Here is a 21,825-nt window from a genome sequence, read left to right on the forward strand (position 1 = left end):
GCTACACCATAAACTATGAACCACTTAGCTTTACTGTAGTAGTGTATATATTCACTTTTCTTTGCAAGCTCCTTTGTATATATTCAAATTATTACAAGTACAATTATTACAAGTACTCATGAGGCTTCTTGGTGGTATTAATACTTTACATGCACATTAGCATGCTTGTTATAGGAACAAAATAATTAAACGCCCCTGATGTAGCTGACTTGGTGTTAATGTACAGCTTTGTTTTGTTGTTGTGGACCTTCCATCTCCATTTTAGTCATAAAATAAAGAAGAGATAAGTTTGCTCTTAAAGTTTCCCTTGAGTCTCTCATATTTGATGTCAGTCCAATTAAACCCTGATAGTCCCTGTTCATGTACAGCTTCCCTGTTCTCTGCCTGCTCCTGTCCCGACAGCGAGATATAACATCTGAGATGGAAAGATACCTCACAGCCGTGATACTATTTCTTAAAGTGCCTGAAACGTATTTGTGTGCATATTTGATAATGCTACATGCATTCGACTCATTTCCATCCCTCCTCGGCTCTCATTTCGTTTCGCTCGCTCTTGTAGTTTTGTTGTTTGCCTTTCATTATTTTCTTCATTAGCCTGAACAAACATCTTTGTTAGAATTCTCTTTTGGGTATCACTCCTTGTCAGCACATTTCCACTTCCTTGATCTGAGACAGCGGGAGAATCGGAGGGAAAGAGAGAATCAGGGAGTGAACAAATTAATTGTATTATTTTAGCTTACAAGCTAAATCCTCGGCATAAATGCAGGAGCAGCTGCGGTGCATTTTGCAGGGAGGAAAGCAGGCGGCAAATGAAAGACAAGAGACTTAAGAGTCAGAAACTGAGAGATGGAAGTAGGAAGATGAAGTGAACAGGGTGGAAAGACCAGTTCGGTGCAGGGCTTGCATGAGTGAGAATCGAGCGTTGGTGGTTTTGTAAGAAAAGGAGAGAGTGATGGAGAGCAAGAGCACAGGGAGGGAGGTAGACCATAGCCCTGTTCAAGTTCAGTGGAGTGGAGTATTTAATCTAACATGATGAACGAGCTATTGGAAACATCATCCTCCCAGCTCCTCCTTCAACACCCCTACCCCATTTCTCATGGACCGTAAGCCCCGTGATGGAGCTGTGGTTAAGGTCACTTAAACACCAAGGTAAAGAAAGTCAGACAGTGCGCAAAGTGTGTCTCTCACACACACACGGTTACTCTGAGAACCATCTCTCTGCCATGCCCTGCATAGGCAAATTGGCACAAGCAGAGTGACTTGTTTCGTGTCTTATCGTGTCGTACATCACAAGTGTTGCCCACTTTGTTTTCACTCTGGTAGCTGAGGGATTGATTGATGGTTGAATGATCATATTTCTCGCTGTCATCTTGTGTATAATTTAGAATTCCTCCCAGTTCCAAGTTAAATCTTAGCTGAAATGAAAACTTTCAACATGCAGTAGAGCCTTTCCTGGTGGAAGGAGGGGGGGAGAGTACACAATGAGATTGCGACTGAAATTTTAATTAATCTTTGCTTTAATTAAATTCTCTGCTCTTCACAAGATCTTCTCTGTGAGACTTAACATCATCCAGAGACTTCGAGGCCGTTTTGTAGCACTGATGCTGCGACTGAATTTGAGATCAAGGCTCTTCGTTTTTTGTCTTCATACCTGATTTAGCTGAAAGATAACAAATTCAAATCTTTTGCTGTGTAACAAGAGCAGTTTACACCTGCCTTTCTTTCTCTTTTCATACTTGGAAGCCGTGATTACAACACTTGCATATTAAGTTGATTGCAATGGAAAATGTTTGACTAATTACAAATTAAATACTGTTCCTTTTAGCTACTAAATACTATCCTGTGTTCAGTGGTACTTTCCTGTCTTAGCTGCCTGCTGAAATGTAGCAGTGAGAGCACCAAAGGCCGCTTAGTTGCAGAAAAACTAAAACATTCAAGATGCTAAAAATGGTCAGAAGGTAATTGCACTGTGGGGTAATGAATCTCTCTGGGTTCATCAGTACAGACCACTTTTTTGACAGTACTAATTTGATTGGTTATTAACACAATAAGACTAAAACAAGCTTTGGTGAGCTGGTTACTGGTTATGTATTCAAAGACACAACAAACAGAACAAATGTAATCATCAGACTAGCGAGGGGGCAAAAAATATTCAAGGCTCTCCCTGAAAAAGACGTCGTGTTGACGCGACCATATGTTAGTCTGATGGTGCCTTTCTAGATGTTACCATGTTACTTGCACAGATTTCTCTTTTCATATTACGTACTGTGGATGATGAGAGATAACCAGTCTGCACATCATCATTCTGAAACTGGAGAGAGAGTTTTGCAGATTGTTGAACCTCTGCCTATCTTTACTTCTGAGAAACTCTGCCTGTCTAAGGTGCTCTTTTTATACCCAGTCACGTTAGGCCTCTTTTTTACTAGCACCTGCTCGACTCGACTTGACTTTATTCAGTTTCAGGCGTTTTAATGTGGGTGGGATTGTTATAGCAAGGCGACCTCAAGTATCATGACTTCATTTGTATGATACATACAATGGAGGGCATTGAGGCGATTGTATACCAGCTGGTTGATCTGTCACTAAAACGTCTGCACCTCGTCGTGTACCTATTGACTTAGCTTGGAACTCTTGCCAAGTAGGTACTATAAAAGGTACTTGGTACTTGGTACTGGGGACTACCACCTAATGGAAATCCCTAAGAACAGAGTCCAGCTGAGGCCAGGGGCCTGGGGTGGCCAACTCCAGGCCTCGAGAGCCGGTGTCCTGCAAGTTTTGGATAACACCCTGGGTCAACACACCTGAGTCAAATGATTACTTCATTACCAGGCCTCTGGAGAACTTCAAAAAATGTTGAGGAGATAATTTAGTCATTGAAATCTGTGATGGATCAAGGACACATCTAAAACCTGCAGGACACCAGCTTTCGATGGATGGAGTTGGACACCCCTGGAGTAAGGCGCTAGTGGAAAAGAAGCATTACTGACCTCTTGCCAATCTGAATATAAAAGCGTTTCGCTGCCAAAGGTTTGTGTCTCTGTTCGCAGTTGTTGTCTATCACATATAGACAGCCTTGAAGCCTGCGCTGCCATCACACTATTTTCAGTAACATCGTGAGTCGAGAAAATGGACCAGACAGCATGTGAAGCTAAAACTGAATGTGACCACAAGTTGCGACTAGACAAAAGCTCACGGTGGGGTTGCACTTTCAATAATTTTAACTTTATTGTAATCAAACACCATCATGCAGTAAGTTTACACCTGCTGCAGTGCCCAGCAAACACGTTGCTGTTCCTAGTCATTGCTGCACGCACACTCAGGACTCATCTGATCTCAGCTGCACACAAATAAAGATTCATGACTGTCTTGTGTGTTTGTGACACTGTCGTGTGTTGTCAGGTCTGTGGGCAGACGCTGTCAGCTGTAGTCAAATGAAGGTTGCACCGAGAAGATTACTTGCGATGCTTCTTGTAGCTGTCTGAAAGTGGTATTAATTGTGTGTTTGCATGCTAGCATTTGTTAATTAGAACAAAGAGCAGCTGAGGCTGATGGGGGAAATAAACCAAATGAATCTGACCTTCTACTGGAGCTAGAATAAAAGTTTCAGAATAATCAAAGTCCCCCTGATTGAGGTCTGTGCATGCTAAGGTCCGGGTGGACTGACGCTCGTTGGAGTCATGTGCTATTAGTTACAGAAACCTATGATCTTTATGTTTTTTCCAGACAATCTCACGATGGAAGAGCTGTGAGAGTCTTAAAAGTCTTTACAGCTACCTGCAGGATCCCCAGTCAAGCTCTGTGAAAATGTTTTAACCAAATGACCAAAAATGTGTCTTTTATTGGTTGTTGGTTGAAACGCGCCCTCAACCGACTTTGAGGAATACAGAAATTGAAGACATCAAACTCTTGTCTTCATGCGTTCATGTGACTTCCGTGTTCTCCACCCTGTCGCCGCCCTTCGCTGCCTCGCCGCCCGATGTTTAAAATAATCAAATAGTCTTTTGTCTCCATGTGTGCTCTTTTAAACTCGCCTACCTCTGTGTGAGACGGTGTTACCCTGCATGCTTTTAGAGCAGCTTTAAGTGGTTGAGTGGTCATGGAATTGGAGATAGACGTGGAGCCCTGCCTCTATTTGTCTGGGTTTCTTTCAGAGCGGCTCTGTGCTGAGAAGCGACTGACTTGGAAAGCTCTGAGAGAAATAATTGGAATATTCCAAACGGCCTTTGTGCAGAATTCACGAGGTTAAGCGTGAGCGAGACTTTGTCCTTCACGCCTTGTAACAGTTCTCGAGATTTTGTTGATATGAGCTAATTTTTTTTTTTTACTTTTTTAAAATAAAAAATTAGTTTCACCTCCCTGAGATGCTTTGCATATGGACCACAAGTAGTAAGTCATACACATGCGTGAGAACATTCGCCTTAGGGCCTTTTCCCCTCTCTCTCCTCCTATAAGCGCCATTAATGCCTCCTACCCCTCAGCAGTTGTAAAAAGGGTTATTTTTTTTACCTCTAATGCCTTTGCTTCTTCTCTCCATCCCTCCATACTTGGTGAATTAATTGGAGAGGGCAGGAGGCTGCAGCACATATTGGGTAGGTAACGAGTGGTGAGGGCTGGACGGCCGCTAACACCCAACTCTCTAATTGGCTGCCCGAGTGAGATGAGGGTCATTAGATATAGGTGACTGCTTTGCCCTCTCGGCACATGCATTCAGACAGGCGTGAACACTGATGCCTGCATGCACGCGTACACATGCAGACATCCTTCTGCTGTCATTTCTTTTTCTTCCATGTAAATCGTTTGTCCTTCTGCGGGGCTTTTCGTGTGTTTTCTTTTATAACGCCACATCGAGCTCCTCTGCTGATCTGAACGGACGGCAACTGCGAGCTTTGAAGGAGACTGCATTTCTACTCCATGACCCCCACGCTCTCATTACAGCGTCATGCGTCTTCAAACCTCTGAACGCGCTGAACTTAAAAGAGCAACAACTGTACACGGCTGTAATTGATAGGAGAGAGAGGCAAGTTTTTGCTGCCCTCGAGGCCCTCGCGTCAAAAGTTTCAGCTCAATTAGGACCTGGCCATACAAGCCTCACTCTCACATTATCTCTCTCTTTCTCTCCGTCGCTTATGTCATCCTCTTGTGAAATCAAAGGGTCTTAATTACTCATAAAGCTTCACGGGATCTCCGCATGACGCTGCCTCGTTGTCCTCTCCTGGTATCGTTGCGCGGAACTGTGGGACGGGAGAATAATTGGTCGCGCTTTTCACTACAGTCCTCTAAATTTGTTTGAAGTAGTCTAATTGGGGCTAACGACGGCCAAATGAAGATTTTGACAACATTAGCCTCAATTGATCCAGCCCACACAATAGCAAAAAGATCAGGCTGGAAATGCTGCAGCATGAAAAAATATTTAAGTAAACTTCCATCTTGGATTGCAATCTGTAAAATCTGGCTGCTCTGAGAAGGTGGTTGCTAATTATTTAGCAAGAGATATGGCAGCGCTCTTCTCCTTCACACACACAAACACGCGCACACACACGTGCACGCGTCTTCTCACCGCTAGGTCGTGCGTTTCCAAAAAAAGCGCCTAATCAGCGTCGATGGCATAGATTCATTTCCTCCTTTGTTTGGGCGTAATTAGTGCAAATTGTTTTCGCTGCTGAAGAACAGTTAGCGCAGAAAACACACATGATTTATAGCTGGCACAGCGTGGCAGCGTTTAGTGCTCCTCACTTAAGCAGTATTTGTAATTCGCTGTTGGAGTATTTGTGAAGATGGTGTTTTATTCTGGCTTTTTACACACAAACACACGCACTTTCTCTGTCAACTGCTCAGCTGACCCCTCGCCTGTCTCACCCACTCTCAGTGAGGATTATCATGACCTCCCTTCACATGCACATTCTCACCGGTCTCTCCCTTCCTCTGTGTTCTCGCGCTCTTTGTCACCCTCATCTTTTTGAGTCACGTCTTTTTGGCTTTGTCTCAGTGCATCAGGGATGCTTTCGAGTGTGTATTATTCTTTACTGTAAAGTTGGAACCCCTCGGATTTCGGCTCTGTTTTGATATTTTGCTTATATGTGTGGGAGTGGGTGCGCTTCTTCCGTCTCCCCGTCTGTTTTTCCGTCTCTTTCTGGCTCGGAGCTCTAGGCTATAGAAAATGGTCTAAACTGCTGTGAGTGTTGAGGGTGAAGTGGGAGAAGGGAGGGGCATGTAGAGTTACAGTGGAACTTGTGAAAACTGTGCCTTTGCACATAACCCCTATTTTCTGAAATGTGCCTCAGAAAACATTGAAGCTGAAAGCTCGGGTTGGTTTGGATTCCCGAGATGAAACTTTTGGCTTTAACAGAGCTTTGCTGTTATGCGCAGGTATACTCTCCCTATCTCTTTCTGGTTTCTATTGCTTTCTATGTGTCTCACACACATACACACTTATCCCGGTGTATCTCTGCAACACACAAACACGCACACCACATACAGAGGCAGTTTGTGCGTCACTGGTGAGGAGAGGAAGAAAGTCAATGACAGTTCAGCAGGTCCCTCTCACGAGTCTAACATTATATCCACTTCCTGTGTGTGTTTATGTATATACTATATAATATACAGCTGTGACTGTGCTTCTTCCTCAGTGTTGACATTCAAGCCTCATTTGAGTAACAGGTTGCGACTTTAATGAGCTGACCTGTTGATCCCACCTTATTAAGCAGGGTCTGTAATTTGACCAGAAGGGGCTTGAAGTGCTGCCCAGTGGTTGAAGCCAAATATTTGCAGGGCCCCTTAGGGAACATTGTTTTTAATATTTTCTGCATTCATTTTCAACTTGAAGCATATGTCTGTGCTTTAAAAGTGGGGGAAATAAAGATGTACAGGAAAGTAACACTCTTTTAGTGAGGAAAAAAAAACTTTCGCAGTTTGCTTCAGTACAATTCAGAATGCCATGTTAGGCCAACACTTCACAATCAATTTTGATGCTTATTTATTTACTAAGAAGATAAAAGGGGCCTTTAAGAGGCAAATAAGCACAACATTAATAGAGTCCGACCGGTTTGGCAGCAGGCCGATATTAGCTACTTTCCAGTCTTTCAATACCTGCATTTATAATGGTCATCCATCCATCCATCCATCCATCCTTCCATCCATCCATCTATTCATGCATCTATTCTCTTCCAGCTATCCAGTTGAGAGTCATGGAGAGTCATGGAGGGCTAAGAGACAAGGGCCAAGACACAGGCTACACCCTGAACTGGCTGTTGCAGGGATAACAGATATAAATGGACAACAATTCATGGTCACATTCATACATATGGCTAATTTATAATCACTAGATAATCTAACCAAATGTAAGTCTTTGGACTGTGGGAGGAAGCTGAAGTACCTGGAGAGACTCCACAGACATGGGTTGAACATGTAAAACCCACACAGAAAAGCCCCAGACTTCTTTCTCTTTGTAGGAGAACGCTGAGATTATTAGCTTGTTTGATGAGCTAGAATAAAAATTAAAAAAGCAATTCAAAGTACAGTGAATTTTAATTCATTAAAATACTTATTTGCATCCTTATTAAGACTAAGCTGAGAAGATTCAAGGTATTTAATTGTGTACTTTCCAAACATGATGTTAGCGTAAATGTCATGTAATATTAGCTTAGCTTAGCTAGCCTCTCTGTTAAAAATTTAAAAGAAAGACTTATGTTTTGTGTATTCTGAGTTACGAAACGTTTGGTCATGCTTGTTTGTTTTGTTGCAAAGATGCAGGTGAAAAGAATAATGAAAAAAAAATGTAGAAATAACGAGTGTTTGTGTCCAGTTGTTTCTCTTTGGTTCTAGCCTTAATGCTAGGCTAACGATCTTGTGGCTTTAGCTCCATATTTAACAGTGAGGTAAACACTCAATCCTGTAATGTAAGAAGAGGATAAACGGTTCCTTTTTATATTTTTTGCTGAGAAAATGTGAACAATCTGTTAAATGGTTATCATTTTTTTTCTATCTTTGTGTTTGTGATTTTCAGGATTACAAAGCGGGGCTGGCTGTCGCTGAAGTGGAACTGACCGCTGCCAACATCAGAGACGTGGACCGCAGGGGCTTTGAAATCAACACGCCCTTCAAAAACTTCTGGTATGTCTACTCTTCATTTGTGTTTGTGTACGGCATGTAGCTTGGCATGTTTCTGCACGCTTTTTCCACCAACAAAGAGCTATTCATGCTCGGCTGCACGTGATATTTGATTTGTCTTTTTATGTGTGTGAGAGAAGAGTGCACTCTATCCGTTTGATCTTTCAGCTCTTACCTTAACACATACTCTGCTTCTTATTTCTTTTTCATCTTCTCAAAGACGAATGTTGGAAATGATGGCGCCCCTCGCCTTCGATACAGACTCTCTTTTAGCCAGGTTGACATTGTACACCTCCACATTTGTTTAAATCTTACCATAGGAGGCTGTGGGAAGTCAAGACATGATTTCCAGTTCTCTTACAAACAAATCCTGCAGGATCATCTTCTAATTCTAGCCACACAGTTTAGGAAATGTCCTTACAATAAGTCTCTTGTTACACTTTACTCTAATCTCAGAAGTCATATCTCACAAACCATCCATTACGGCTACAGTAAAGGGTGAGGACAGGGGTTTTAGTTAAGCTGCTCTCATATATTGAGGGTATTAACAGTCACACAGTATGATAAGAGTTTAGGGAACTTTCAGTCAAATAATATTCACATAGTGGCCTCTTTCTTTCTTGTAACAGAGGTGGAGAATTTATTCACCAGTATCTTGTATTTTTTGGGAGTGAATATTAATGAGATGTAGCTGTTTGGAAGAAGTTGATTTCTTTCTGTTTTTGTTCTTTTTGTACGTGCTACCTGCCTAACACCTCACTTCATTTCCTCCCTTCATTTTTATGAAATGTGCAAAAAGAAAACTATCCCTCGCTCCTTATCTGTGAAAAACAAGAGTTCAATTAAGCTGATACAGTCAAATGTGCTGATGAAGGGAGCTGGATGAGAAGTGTTACTTTGTTAGTGAAAATGATTTAAAACACTGTTTTAGCAGAGCCTCTGAAAAAGTGGAGTCAAACTACACAATAACAGCCACACATTAACTGCATCTCTGCTATATTGCAGTGATTGAAGATGCCTCCTTTGTCAGGTCTCAGCAAGTTCATGGCTAAATCCTTGACTTATTAGATGCATTTGCAGTCTTGGCTTAAGTACCAAGTCAATGACAAAAATTGTGAAAACACAACCATGCTTCATCTTCATATAACGGTGTAGATGCCACAGGCAAGAAAACTGCTGAAAATTGAGGGGTGGAAACCCCCCCCCCCCCCCCACATATATCAGCAGTGGTGCATAAAGAAAACAACTGCAGTTCATCAACCTCAAAGACAGGTATTTGATTTAGTGCGCACAATTCAGCGTGTGCAAGTTTCAGCTGTTCACCTAATTATATCATCATGATGTTAATTAGCTACTCTAAGCTCATTGTGTTCAGCAGTTTTGTTTCAATATATATGTTTTTTGTATTAAGTGTTGTGGAGTTTCACAGATATATTTTCTAGTACAGGGCATGCACATGTACACTGTGTGCACACACAAGGAGGCAATAAATATACTTATAAGGTGCTTATGTGCAAATATAACCAAGTAACTGTGATATGCGAGTGATCTGGCTCTACAGTTACTCTCTTGTCCCTGTAGGTTCTGGTTAGACCAGGCTTCTGCTGCAGTCACTTTCAGTTGCTGCTTGTTTGTGAGTCTCTGCATTCAGTTTTGTATTTAATAACTGATGAGCTGCCCTTTTGGGTTGAGATCAGATGACTGACTTGGCCATTGAAAAATATCCAATTGCCTCGTGAGACTCCTGCAATATGCTTTGGTTCATTATCCAGGCACTTTTGTAGCATTTGTCTGAATCTGAGCGGGCAGTAAAGCCCTGTACACTGCACAGTTCATCCTGCTGCTTCTACCAGGTGTCACATGGTCATTAAACACTAGAGATGTGTAGATGTTTTCTGGCAGTCTCTAATCCGTCCTCCTTATTCTTAAGTGTAACCAGTAATTGTAGACACTTGATGATGATATTTCTACCTCCTCGAGAGTGTTTTTGACTTGATTAGATGTTGTGAAGGAGTTTTCCAGACTGAGAAAACAATCCTGTAATCATCTAGTTTAGTTGTCATGGTCAGCTGGTCGGTGCATTTATTCTTGAGAAGATTGTTGCAGACTGTTAACTTTGGCCGCTGCTAACGTTTTTGCTGTTTTCCTGGTAGATTTATGTAGTATTTTCTGTGTAATGATGGTCTCCCTCACCTGCACTAACATCTCTTGGTACGTCATATTGAGAGTTCTAGTACCAAATGCAAGTTCTATACTTAATTTTTGATAAAACAGTCCTCACCTGGCCATCATACTGTTGCTGGTTAGGCTCTCCAAATGTATAAAAATGGCTGTAACAATACCTGGTTAAACCCCTTGAATTAAAGTTGCATTTTAATCACTTAAATGACTGTTTGATTTAATATGAGCTTTAAAGCTCAAATCTGAATGAGAAAGAAAACTTTTAACTTGTGGTTTTACACTCGTTGCTAATGTCCCAAACTTCTGAATAGATAATATTTGATATTACTGCCAATTAAATACAGTAATAGAGAGTTTAGTCAAAGCATCACTGCCTCTACAGAAACATATAGCCGTGTATCATCTGCATAACCACAGTAGCAAATATTATGCTGATTAACAAGCGGCCACATGTATAGTGAGAACATTAACGGGCTCAGATAGCTGCCCTGTGGAACTCCATAGGAAGTGTCACGAGTGGCTGATAGCTGACCTCCAAAGATGAAGTATTTCCTGTCGGTGACCGTTAATCTAAATCATTCAAAAACAAAATTATAAAAAGTAAAATACGGACAACAATCTTATCATAAGTTAGCCTAACTATGAAGGTTATTATAGTTAACTAAAACCAAACTAAAAGCTAAACCTAGATGTGGTGAAACTAAAATAAAAATGAGACCATCTGCTGTAGTCACATAAAACAGGGCCATCATCCAGGAACCTGTGGACATTACTGTAATAGCGAAGGCGTTGTCCACTGGTATAATCATAGACTTTGTTCTTTGAGAGGTAAAAATAATAATAAAAATGATAACACGATTTGCCTGTTACACATGGTATAAGAGAAGCAATGCTTCTTCCTACAAATAATACTAAACATTAGTCGTTACTTTTTTGGCTCTCTTCAGATAAATGTGCACGATTCTGAAAACAGCTGAGAGATTTAGAGCTGAAATGATCAGTTTTTTCATAAACAAATTAATCTGCAAGGACTCGATGAAATACATAATTGAGTATCATCTTGGTCTTCTGTAGTAGATGTTGAATATGTTCAGTCTATCAACAGACAAGAGAAGCAATTTGCAAACCTTACCTCGCCTTCAAGGAAACATTGATGGACATTTTTTGCCATTGTAGGATATTTTGCAGACCAAACGATTAATTCATGGCAGACAAACTGAGACTGAAACAAATTGCTCTGTTATGCAACCTGGACAAAACAACTTGACCAACTTTTTTGCCCTGCAACGATGATGCAGGATTTCATCATTAAGCCCGCCCAATCAGCGAGTTACCTGTCGGTCTGCCAGGCTCCATTTTTACTCCTCGTGGTTTGTTTGTGGCAGATCTAAATAACGAGGCTGCAAATTTAATATTTCATTTCTGGACCAGCTGAGCAGAACCACAGATGTGAACGTGACCTTAGTGGTTACATATCTGAACAAACCAAAAAAAAAGTTTCTTAAACAGGAGCTCAGTCAAAGCCATTGAACCAAACTTATTTTCATTGTCAGTCATTTAATACAAATGTATGCGCTTTTTACTCTTTGTTTTCCTTTGGGGTGTAACTAATGAGCAGCCGTGTCACAAAGTTAAGCCTGAGCTCTAATGAGACAAAAGAGAAACTCTTCATAAGTTTGCTTTTACCGCATTTAGCAGCACTCCTGTCAAATCACTGTGACGGAGCATCTTGTAACTCACCGCATCCGCCTCTTACAAACTATAAACATATTGATCATAGCGGGGCGTACACGATCACCATGCTTTTTTATGAAGTCTCCTCTGGGAGCTTTGTACAGGTATCTCTGCCTCTGTAGGGCACAAAGCCTTTCAGATGCCTCGAGTCCTGTGGGCCTGCGATCAATGAGCGTGCTGCTTGTTTGTGCTGTAATGGCCCATTTAGAATACAACCGTCACAGCTGCCTGGACAAAGCACGGCTCGTTTGTTTGCGTGTGCTTTTTGCACCGTTTCCTCTTTTCAGCCCTTCCTTTTTTTCTTTCTTTCTTCTTTTTTTTGTGTTGCCCGTTGCCTCGCGTAAAGATTTTTATTTTTGCTCTCATTCCTCCACGTGTCTGTTGTATATCCGATCGATCTGTTTGTGTCAGCTCCCTTAATGGTCCCATCGTTTGGCACCTTCGTTAATACGCTGGATGTAATTGCCATTTTGTAAGGACCCCCAAAAAACCGAACACAAATGAGCTCCCGAATAGTTTTGATGAGATGATTTTAGAAAAGGTTAGAGTGTGTGTGTATCTCTGTGTGAGAGTGTGTATCAAATCGATTGGTAGCCCTGGGAGCGTTCTCCTACCTGCTCAAGGTGGGGATTAGTGAGAAATTCATCTAATCACTTTAAGCTGTGGAGACTCACTTTGGCTTTTCTATTGTTTTCGCTGCCGTTAAGTGGACGGTCCGTTGTGTTGGATACAATAGCAAACTTTTAAGAGTAGAGGGAATGACAATGAGGCACAGAGGAGAGGAGACGTCGGCAGGCAAAGACGTTCAACTTTGGGGAGAGAGAAAAACTTTGGGCTCATGATCAGAACACACTTGTGCTACAGTAAAGCTGCAGATAAATGCCTAGCTCAAGGGCATATTGGAGAAAATCCATGTTTGTCTGCTTTGTTTTTTGTTTGTCTGATGTGTATTGAGGTCTTTGGACAGTTTCACAATTTTTCTGCCTTGGACAGAAAGTATTTGGTAATGAAAGCTCTCGGCAGCCTGGTGTTTGGGCTGTTCTGAGTGCGGGAGCTTTGGTTTTTGAAGGACTCATTACTGTAAAGTTTTTCAAATGTAATCTGTTGCCCACTGATTCCTTTCAGCTGCATTGTATCAAGTGAACAGAAAGCGATCTTGAGGTGGATAGCGTAAAAATAAAAAAGCTCTCTCTAAAGCCATTAAGAAATCATTGCTAGAAATCACCAGGGGTAAGCGTTCGTAATTTGGAAAATGACCCTTAAAATGGTGGTTATATTTCTCTAGTCACCGTCCCCGTGTCCATTTCTGCCGCGTTACTGTTTGCACCTGTCTGCGAAAACTGCCGGGCTCCGGTGTTGTATTTGCACATTATTTCTTTTTAACTGTGGATTTTGTCTGCCATCACTTTCAGTGTAATTGTTGTTGAGGTCTTTTTTTGTGTTTCCAATGGGAGGAATGATTACAGTGTCCGCTGAAGGCCACTTCATGTTTTCAGCATGTGTGCTCACACACAGCTTCAGAGTGGAACTCAAACAGCCTGTGGCTTGCGCACACTTCTACTAGTTCATCTAAAAAATAAAAAGTAAAAAAAACCCACAAAAGGCGAGAAAATCTTTAAAAAATTATTTTTTCATAGTTTAATTGAAAAGGATACATGTTCAAATATGTATTACATCTCATGTGCAGAAATTCAAGTCTTTTATGTTTTATTTTTGATGAATATGCTTTGTGAGTCATGAAAAATAAAAAATCCAGTATCTCAGATTATTAGAATTTCATTTTATTTCAAGTTGGAGTAAATTACTTTTCACACAGTGTAAACACAGTGCATCTCTCAGTCTAGTTAAGTCCTAAGAACCATCATCATGGGAAAGACTGCTGATTCAACAGGTGTCCAGATCATGATAATTAACACCCTGCACAAGGAGGATCGCCATAGGAGGTCATTGCTGAAAGGCTGGCTGTTCAGAGTTCTCTACTGAAGTATATTAATGGAAAGCTGACTGGAAAAGAAATGTGTACAAGTAACAGGGATGACTGTAGTCTTGAGAAGATTGTCAAGAACTTGGGAGCTTTCCATAGGGGGACTGAGGGTGGTTTCAGTGCATCAAGCACCAACACGCACAGTCTTGTAAGGTCTTCTGGAAAGGAGCTCCAGCTGTTGTGTTGCTAATGCCATGCCACTCATGTACCAGCAACAATATCGGCATCTTATCTGGGCTAAAGGGAAAAAGAACTGGACTCATACTTAGTTGGCATTCCTCTTTTCAGAAGAAGGTAAATTTTGGATTTCATTTTGAAGCCAAGGTCCAAGAACCTGACGGAAGAGCTGAGAGGCACATAATCCACGATTTTTGACGTCCACTATGAAGTTTCCACAACCTGTCATGATCTGGGGTACTGTGTTATCTGCTGGTGTTCTTGGCGGTTGGTCTACTGTGTTTCATCGTGTCCAAAGCCAATGCAAAATCTGCCAAGTTTTGGACAACGTTTCCATCTTCCAACAAGCTGTATGGAGATATTGCCAAAACTACTACCACATGGTTTGCTGCTCATGTTATTACTGTGCTTTACTGGCAAACCAACTGATAGGAACCCCCAAAAAACAATCTTTTGTCAAGATGAAACTAGGGCTGCACGATTAATCGTTAGAAAATCGCGATCTCGATTCATACTTATGTGCGATCTCATTTCCAAATGACAACGATTAAAAAAAAAATAAAAAAATAAAAAAAGACGACGATTGTACTGCATTTTGATCCGGGACGTAATCTGCATGAAAACAAGCGCTCACTCTTCCTGCTCAACAAATGACAAGGGCGGAGCCTTATACCACGTGATACAGAAGCTGTGCCGTGTGATGCTAAAATTAGCAGGGAAAAAACAACGGAGAGCACGTCAGGGATGACGAGAAAGTGACAGGAGAAAATCCGTCCCGGTCAACCACCCAAATATCAATAACGGGAACAGCGCTTCCCTATACCCGTCGAACTCCCGCAGGCACAAAGAAATTACGGAGGCTATTACTTATCACCTGACCAAAGATATGGCTCCCATCAACACTGTGCAAAACGAGGGATTTAGGAAAATGATCAACACCCTAGACAAACGCTACACAGTGCTGTCCCGCAACTATTTTTCTATTGTTGCCCTACCTGCTCTATACACGCAGTGTCCAGCAACGGTGGAGACGGAATTTCAAGCAGTACAACATTTTGCGGCAACAACAAAACGTGAGACATTTGTTGTTTTTATGTTTATTTATTGTTTTTATGTTCAATCTCAACTGTTACGAAGTTGATGTGCAGTTAACCCTTTAAAGCCGGTCGGAGCGGACACGCTCCATTTTGCGTAACTATTTTTAAATCCCGGTAGCTCTGCAATCACGTAAGCTAGCGCAATAATTTTTTTTGCATATGAAACCGGAGGAGTTGTACTTACATCTTATGTCATCAGCTTGTCCTAAGTCAGGGTTTCCTTCCACATATAGCTTTGCAAAAATTGCATAAAAAGCACTTGCAGCAACAAAAACATAATATTCCAGAAGCACGCTTTGCCGATCCGATCAGCTGTTCATAACACTTCCTACGTCCATCAACGCGAACTATCGCATGTCCCCCTTGACCTGCCAGGAACCGGAAGTGACGTCATTTTGCGGAAATGTAGTTTTTTACCATCTGGCCTTATGAGCCCATACTTGTGTTTTTAAAAGTTATGTTTGACTTTGTCTTTCTGTGTCGTTTCTGGGATGCTTAGGACTCATATTGCACTGCTGGAAATAGTTTATTTTTATGCATATGCTGTTTTTTTTTGCAAATTTGCATTATAATATTTATTTTCGTTTTTCCTGCAGTATGTGAAAATTGGTGTATTTCAAAAATAAAACTATGAAGACACTTAAAATAAATTTCCTGTGGTAGGAAACTAGTTTGTGCAACTTTTTTGTATTTACAGTTTTGAGGGATAAGCCTCTTAAATTTCTCTAACTAGAAATATATCTTAAAAAAACAAAAACGATTTTCAATTTATTTGTAGTTTATTGCACTTTTTTGCAATTTATGTAATTACTATGCACTTAATACATACATATTATTAAAATCTGGGCTATAATGGTTGTATTGATGTATATCAACTTAAAATGCTCCCAAAAATGGCTCCACAGCATGTAAAAATATAATATAAGCTCTGGCGGACTTGGTTCTATGGTAGGTCTTAAAGGGTCAATAAGCGCAATAAATATTTATACTGGAAAAGAAAATCGTGAGAGAATCGTGATCTTAATTCTAAGCCAAAAAATCGTGATTCTCATTTTATGCAAAATCGTGCAGCCCTAGATGAAACACATCAAAGCCAAAAAATACAGATGAGCTGAAGCTACTATCAAAGCATTCTGGGCTGGACTTCAGCAGAGCTACAGGCCTTGATGCACCGATGCAGTCGATTATGGTACACAAGGCCCAATAAGGTCTTCGGGGTACAAATGAAAAGACTTTTAAGGAGTTGGACATTTCTCTATTGTAGATCATTTTACACAGATGGGTGATTTTAAATTTTTTTTACTATTATCTCTTAGTGATTTTGTTCATTAATAACATTGCAGATGGACATAATGATAGATGCCACTCATGTAGAATAACACGGTCAATTTAGTGGTGTCAGTGACGCGTGGTTAAATAAATTTTTAGACTGCAGGATATGAGCTCTGTGGGATTCTCTCTGTAAAGGAGGGCAACTCTAAGAAGCGATGTTTGTTGGTTTCTTGTCAAGGTCATAGGGGCTGTATTGATTATCCACAGTTAAAAGTGCGTCACTCTCTCCGTAATAAACACCTCTGGGAGTGACTAGTTGTCATGGCCAGATGAATTTTTCAAGAAATATTGAGGTTCTCCATCTTAAACTGGCTGTTACTCAATATATAAGTGCTATGTTTAACAAAAACTATTTCTCATATAACAAGCCAGAGAAACTGAGAATGTCAAGCCACTAGACTTCAAAATTGGATTACCAAATTTGATAGTCATAGGGCTTTTTGTGTAAAATACATTTTCATGAGTGGGGAGTCAAATTAAATCCTTGGGTGAATGAGGAATCTTGAAGCTGACTTCAGAGAGCGGACCATGAAGGCCATGTAGGGCATTTGAAACTTACTGTTAGAGGGTCTTATTTAATGGAATTGCTTGACTTTTCTTCTTGTTCACTCTGTATTTCAGATGAAATATGGAGCTAGATGAGCTGCTTAACTTACTATAAAGACTACAAACCCAATTATAAAAATATCACATTGTGCTCAGAGTAACATGAAGACTCTAGGATGTCATTGTACCTGACAAAGAAATCGTTTGCTATCTATATCTCAAAGAAATTGTTTTCCTCATTTCCTAGTTAAATGTCTCTTAGCTTAGATTTAATCGACGGACGTGAGCGGCATTAAGCTTTATTGGAAAAGAAGATGGCACACGAGTAATGTATTTACACCAATTTTATTAACCATTCTTCCCAACATTCAGTAAATTTCTATAAAAACATTTATATATTTCCATGGACTCGACCATCTTCAGGATTCACTTCCATGGGTGGAAATAATGTCAACCTTGAAGTGACTAAAAATGTAGAACCTATAGCTGTTTGAGCCTGGCTCCAAAAGCAAGTTAATCCTATGATTAACTACAGTACACAACTTTGCATTTTTAAAAAGAACGTTTGTAACCTTGAAGCCTGGAGTTCCCCCACCCCTGGTCTACAACTTTAATGAGTGGCGATATCGTATTGTAGCCTGAATTCCCCCCCATGTTTTCTAGAATAGAATCAACATGCCGATTGCTTTGAAGTCTTTTTGAGCTGGTTTTCAGCTTTGCATTGTGTTGTTGGCTTTGTGTTTATATGTAAATACTAAAAGATTGTGTATATGGCCTCTTTTAAAGTAACAACCCCAAAACTTTCATGACAATTGGATGGAAAGCACTAGAATGGAAAGATTAGGATTTTAGATTTATGGCGCAGTGCTATTTTCCATATAGTTGAGCATCCCATCCTTACAGTGTATGGATTCAGCTTGCTGACTGACTTTAGTAGGCTTAGCTGATAAGTTAGAAATCCAATTTCTTGTCCGAATATGGTAACTCATAGCTCCAAATAACCAACATTGCTACAGACAAAATGCTAGGCTTTAAAATATGAATTGAGTCCAGAAACTGGTGGACAACATTGCAAGGGCTATATCTGTCTTTTATACGGCTGAACAGCCACCTGTGCAGAATTTTCAGGACTTGCCAGCACGCTACACTATTTATTCCCAAAGGGGTTGCCATGACATCAAAAAGAGATAGAACATTGCTAACTGGCTAGCTAGCTAGCATTAGCGTTACTAAGAAAGTTTGGTTTTACTGGTATTGTGTCTTCATGTTTCTCAGGAATGTAGTTTTTATTTATTTTAAGGTTTAGGTTTTGCGCACCTAGTTTTCTTCTTTAGGTTAGTTTCAGCTAACTATGATAGCCTTTGTTTCACACTCAACTTTTTAACCTTATTTGAGTAAAGCACTGAATGTAGCCACACTTGACTGTGTGAAAAGCACTTCTGCAATAATAATAGCAAGTATTTAGTAGCTACTTGCTATTATTACTGCCTAAGGGTGTGATTTAAGGCCCTCGATTAAATGACTTTCAGCTTTTCTAAATGGCCAGATAATTACATGGAAGCAGCATGAAATAGCACCAGAGGATATAAGGTTGTAGCTGTTGCTGGTAAGGGTAATTGACAGATTTCATCAGAATACAAGACTGCTTGTAAAATGTCCAACTTACAGTGCAGATGCAAGAAATTATTTACCATTAGCTTGTAAAGCAGTATAACCTCTCAATCTCATCCATTTTTGGAGGTCTTCATTAACAGAAAACTAGGTGTATGATTCAAATTTCCATTCAAAATTATTTTATTTTCCTTCCGTTTAACGTCTGTTGTCCTTAAAGCTGCAGTCTGTTTTATGGCCTTACTTTTGACCCAGCCTTCACTTCATATCTGAAAAAACTCTGACACCTTCACATACTCCTGTGCCGCCTCCCATCGGTCCCTTTGTGGTTTTTCCGGGGCCGTGTTGCAGTTGAGCAGACGGTGTGAGCAGTCATCTCTTTTGATGGGCCCCGGGCAGAGACCAGTGGGCACAGAACAGCTGAACCCAATCAACCTATCGATCTCGCCTGGGTTACTTGGGCGAGGCTGGCCTGGTGCACATCCTCTGCTCTAGGCTACCCTCACCTCGACACTCACCCACCCACCCTCACCCACACCCCTCTGACTCAACATCTTGAGTCTTACTTTACACTGGTTGCCAGGTTACCATGGAGACCGCTGGTCCCATTTCTCTTGTCTAAGTGCTTCTTTCAGTCAAGCTAGGGTGCTCTCCGTCTCTTTCCCCTCAGTTTTATATCTCTGTCTATCTGTCATTCCCCCTGCCTGTCTCTTTGTCTCTTGCTTGCTCCTGCTTCAGCTTATACGTGCACACAGGCTGCTTGTTACGCACATTTGGAATACATTTAGATAATACTGAGATAGTCATTACTTTCAGCAGCTTCTTCTTCAAAATGCACGCAAAATGAAACACTGTCTTCCTCATTGGAAACCTCTGCTTTCTGTCCCTGCAAGATGTCTGCATGAGGGCTTATTAGGTAGTAACAGACTTATACTGTGTGTGTGTGTGTGTGTGTGTGTGTGTGTGTGTGTGTGTGTGTGTGTGTGTGTGTGTGTGTGTGTGTGCGCACCAAAAAAAAAATCTATTTACTTTGGAAAATTAATGAGAGCAACATGAGTAGATTGAAATATTTGCAAATGACATGCAGTGCTTGCATATAAGGCCTCTTGAGTATGAGCAATCCCTCTGAAATAAGACCAATAGTTGGAGAAATCTCATTAATCTCATCATTGTAGCTGGGTTATTATAGTGCATGTAAACCTAAGTGACTGTTAATGATGTATTCTCCCAAATATTCTTAATGCGCTTGGCTACAACTAACAAATTGCCATCATGTGGCAGTAATTTCACTTACTGCACCCATGTCAACAGAAGGAGCACCATCTGTATTGCCAAGCTCATCTCACTCCTTTGCCTAGCCTTTTTCAGATTTACAGAGCTCTTGCTCCAACTCGTGCTGGAGCAACAGTGTAAATCTGATTTAAAAATATATACATATATATTGAAGCTATAAATGGGTTATGTTTATCCTTTTTTTTTCTTTCCATCAGCACTTTTTAACTTTTCTGGGTCTAATGTAGAAATAATATCCTGAAAGAAAGGGGGAAAAAAACACTCCCGCATTAGAACTTTATAGATTTTAGAGGTGCATGGTGAGACATATTGATTTACCTGCCCCCTTCCCTCCCCCCTATCAATTTCACCAAAGCTATTGCAATCACACGTAGGCATACACACTTAGCACCCCCGTTCCCCTCCAAAACTACTCCAAATACTGCACACCCCCGTAACCCCTGCCAAGCGATACTGTGCTGTTTAATTGCTCTCTCAAATCAAATCAATAACAGTGAGGTATGTGTTGGGTGGGGGCAAAAAATAAAATAAAAAAATAAATTGTTGCAGCTTCACGGCCGAGTCAGAACGCGAGAAGCAGGAGTGGATTGAAGCGGTGAAAGAATCGATTGCCGAGACACTCTACGACTATGAAGTGGCAGAGAAGATCTGGTTTAAAGAGGCCAATAGAAGCTGCGCCGACTGCCGCGCGCCGCAGCCGGAGTGGGCGTCGGTCAATCTGGGTGTGGTCATCTGTAAGAAATGCGCAGGTAAGGAACACAGGTATGCTTCTCTGCTTCTTGTGCAGACACACACATGCTGGATGGAGGTGGGCATGCTGCTGATAATAAACATAATGTACATGAATGTTTTTCAGAGTCACATTTTTGTGCCAATGAAAGCCGCCCGTCAACAGGGTTAATTTAAAAGCTGCGATTCCTCATCTATGAGGATGGATCCTTGGATTATTATATTTAAGCAGCTGAATGATGAAAACACATAAAAATGTTTTCTATGGCTGTGAATCAAATAATCTTTAAATTTTTTCTGAGAAATATGATGGAAACAAGCCCTGGGCCTTGTAATATTTGTCAGCTAATGCAACAACTACTGCAGATTAATGGCAACACCCTATGTTAGGTATGTTTGCCAATAACTAATTGTTTAATTGCAGACATATCAGTAGCACGGTGGTTTTAACCCCTATTAGTTATTGTAGAGTAATAATTTAAATACTGCGTATCAGTAGCAGATGTGGAAGTTGTTATAAATTAATTATGATTAAAAGTCTTTCTAAGGCCTTAGTGAGGCCCCATAAATGCTCACTGGTTTGTTAGGCCTACAAACCAGTGAGCAACCTTCACTCACTTGGGAAACAACTATATTCCTTGACCAGTTGGCGAGTGGTCGTTGGAGGTTGCTGGCAATCTGTAGGTGAAACTGCTAAACGAAAACCTCATTGAAATTGCTTAAATGAAAAAAAAATCAAATTAAAAATGATTTATCTAAATACTTCTTATAAATAAAGTTAAATGAGCTTGTTGAATTGAACTCTTATAATGTAGAGTTCTGCAATAAAGTAATGACGACTTTAATAGATGCTTTAAAATGGTTAATAAGCAGCCGGTGTGCTTTTTACTATCCTTAAAGTTGACTGTTTATCTGGACGTAGCATTTTCAGTGGGAGAAAACATACACATGTGCAACCATTCATGTGTGTTTGGGGGGAATCACAAGTTTGCACTATGTGGCTATAAAAGCTCACAAGCAAGGCACAAAGCAAAC

At 40.7% G+C, this 21,825-nt stretch overlaps 1 protein-coding gene across 1 annotated transcript in view; it reads left to right on the plus strand.

Annotated features, from left to right (window-relative positions):
• Positions 1-21,825, plus strand: part of arap2 (ArfGAP with RhoGAP domain, ankyrin repeat and PH domain 2) — a 176,588-nt gene that overhangs the window by 55,972 nt on the left and 98,791 nt on the right. Inside the window, exons 10-11 of the mRNA XM_080874158.1 lie at positions 8,003-8,109; positions 20,611-20,810. Coding sequence (XP_080730284.1) covers positions 8,003-8,109; positions 20,611-20,810 — 307 coding nt within the window. The remainder of the gene's footprint in view (positions 1-8,002; positions 8,110-20,610; positions 20,811-21,825) is intronic.

This window comes from Rhamphochromis sp. 'chilingali' (genome assembly GCF_963969265.1).
Source record: "Rhamphochromis sp. 'chilingali' genome assembly, chromosome: 1".
Classification (NCBI taxonomy): Eukaryota; Metazoa; Chordata; class Actinopteri; order Cichliformes; family Cichlidae; genus Rhamphochromis; species Rhamphochromis sp. 'chilingali'.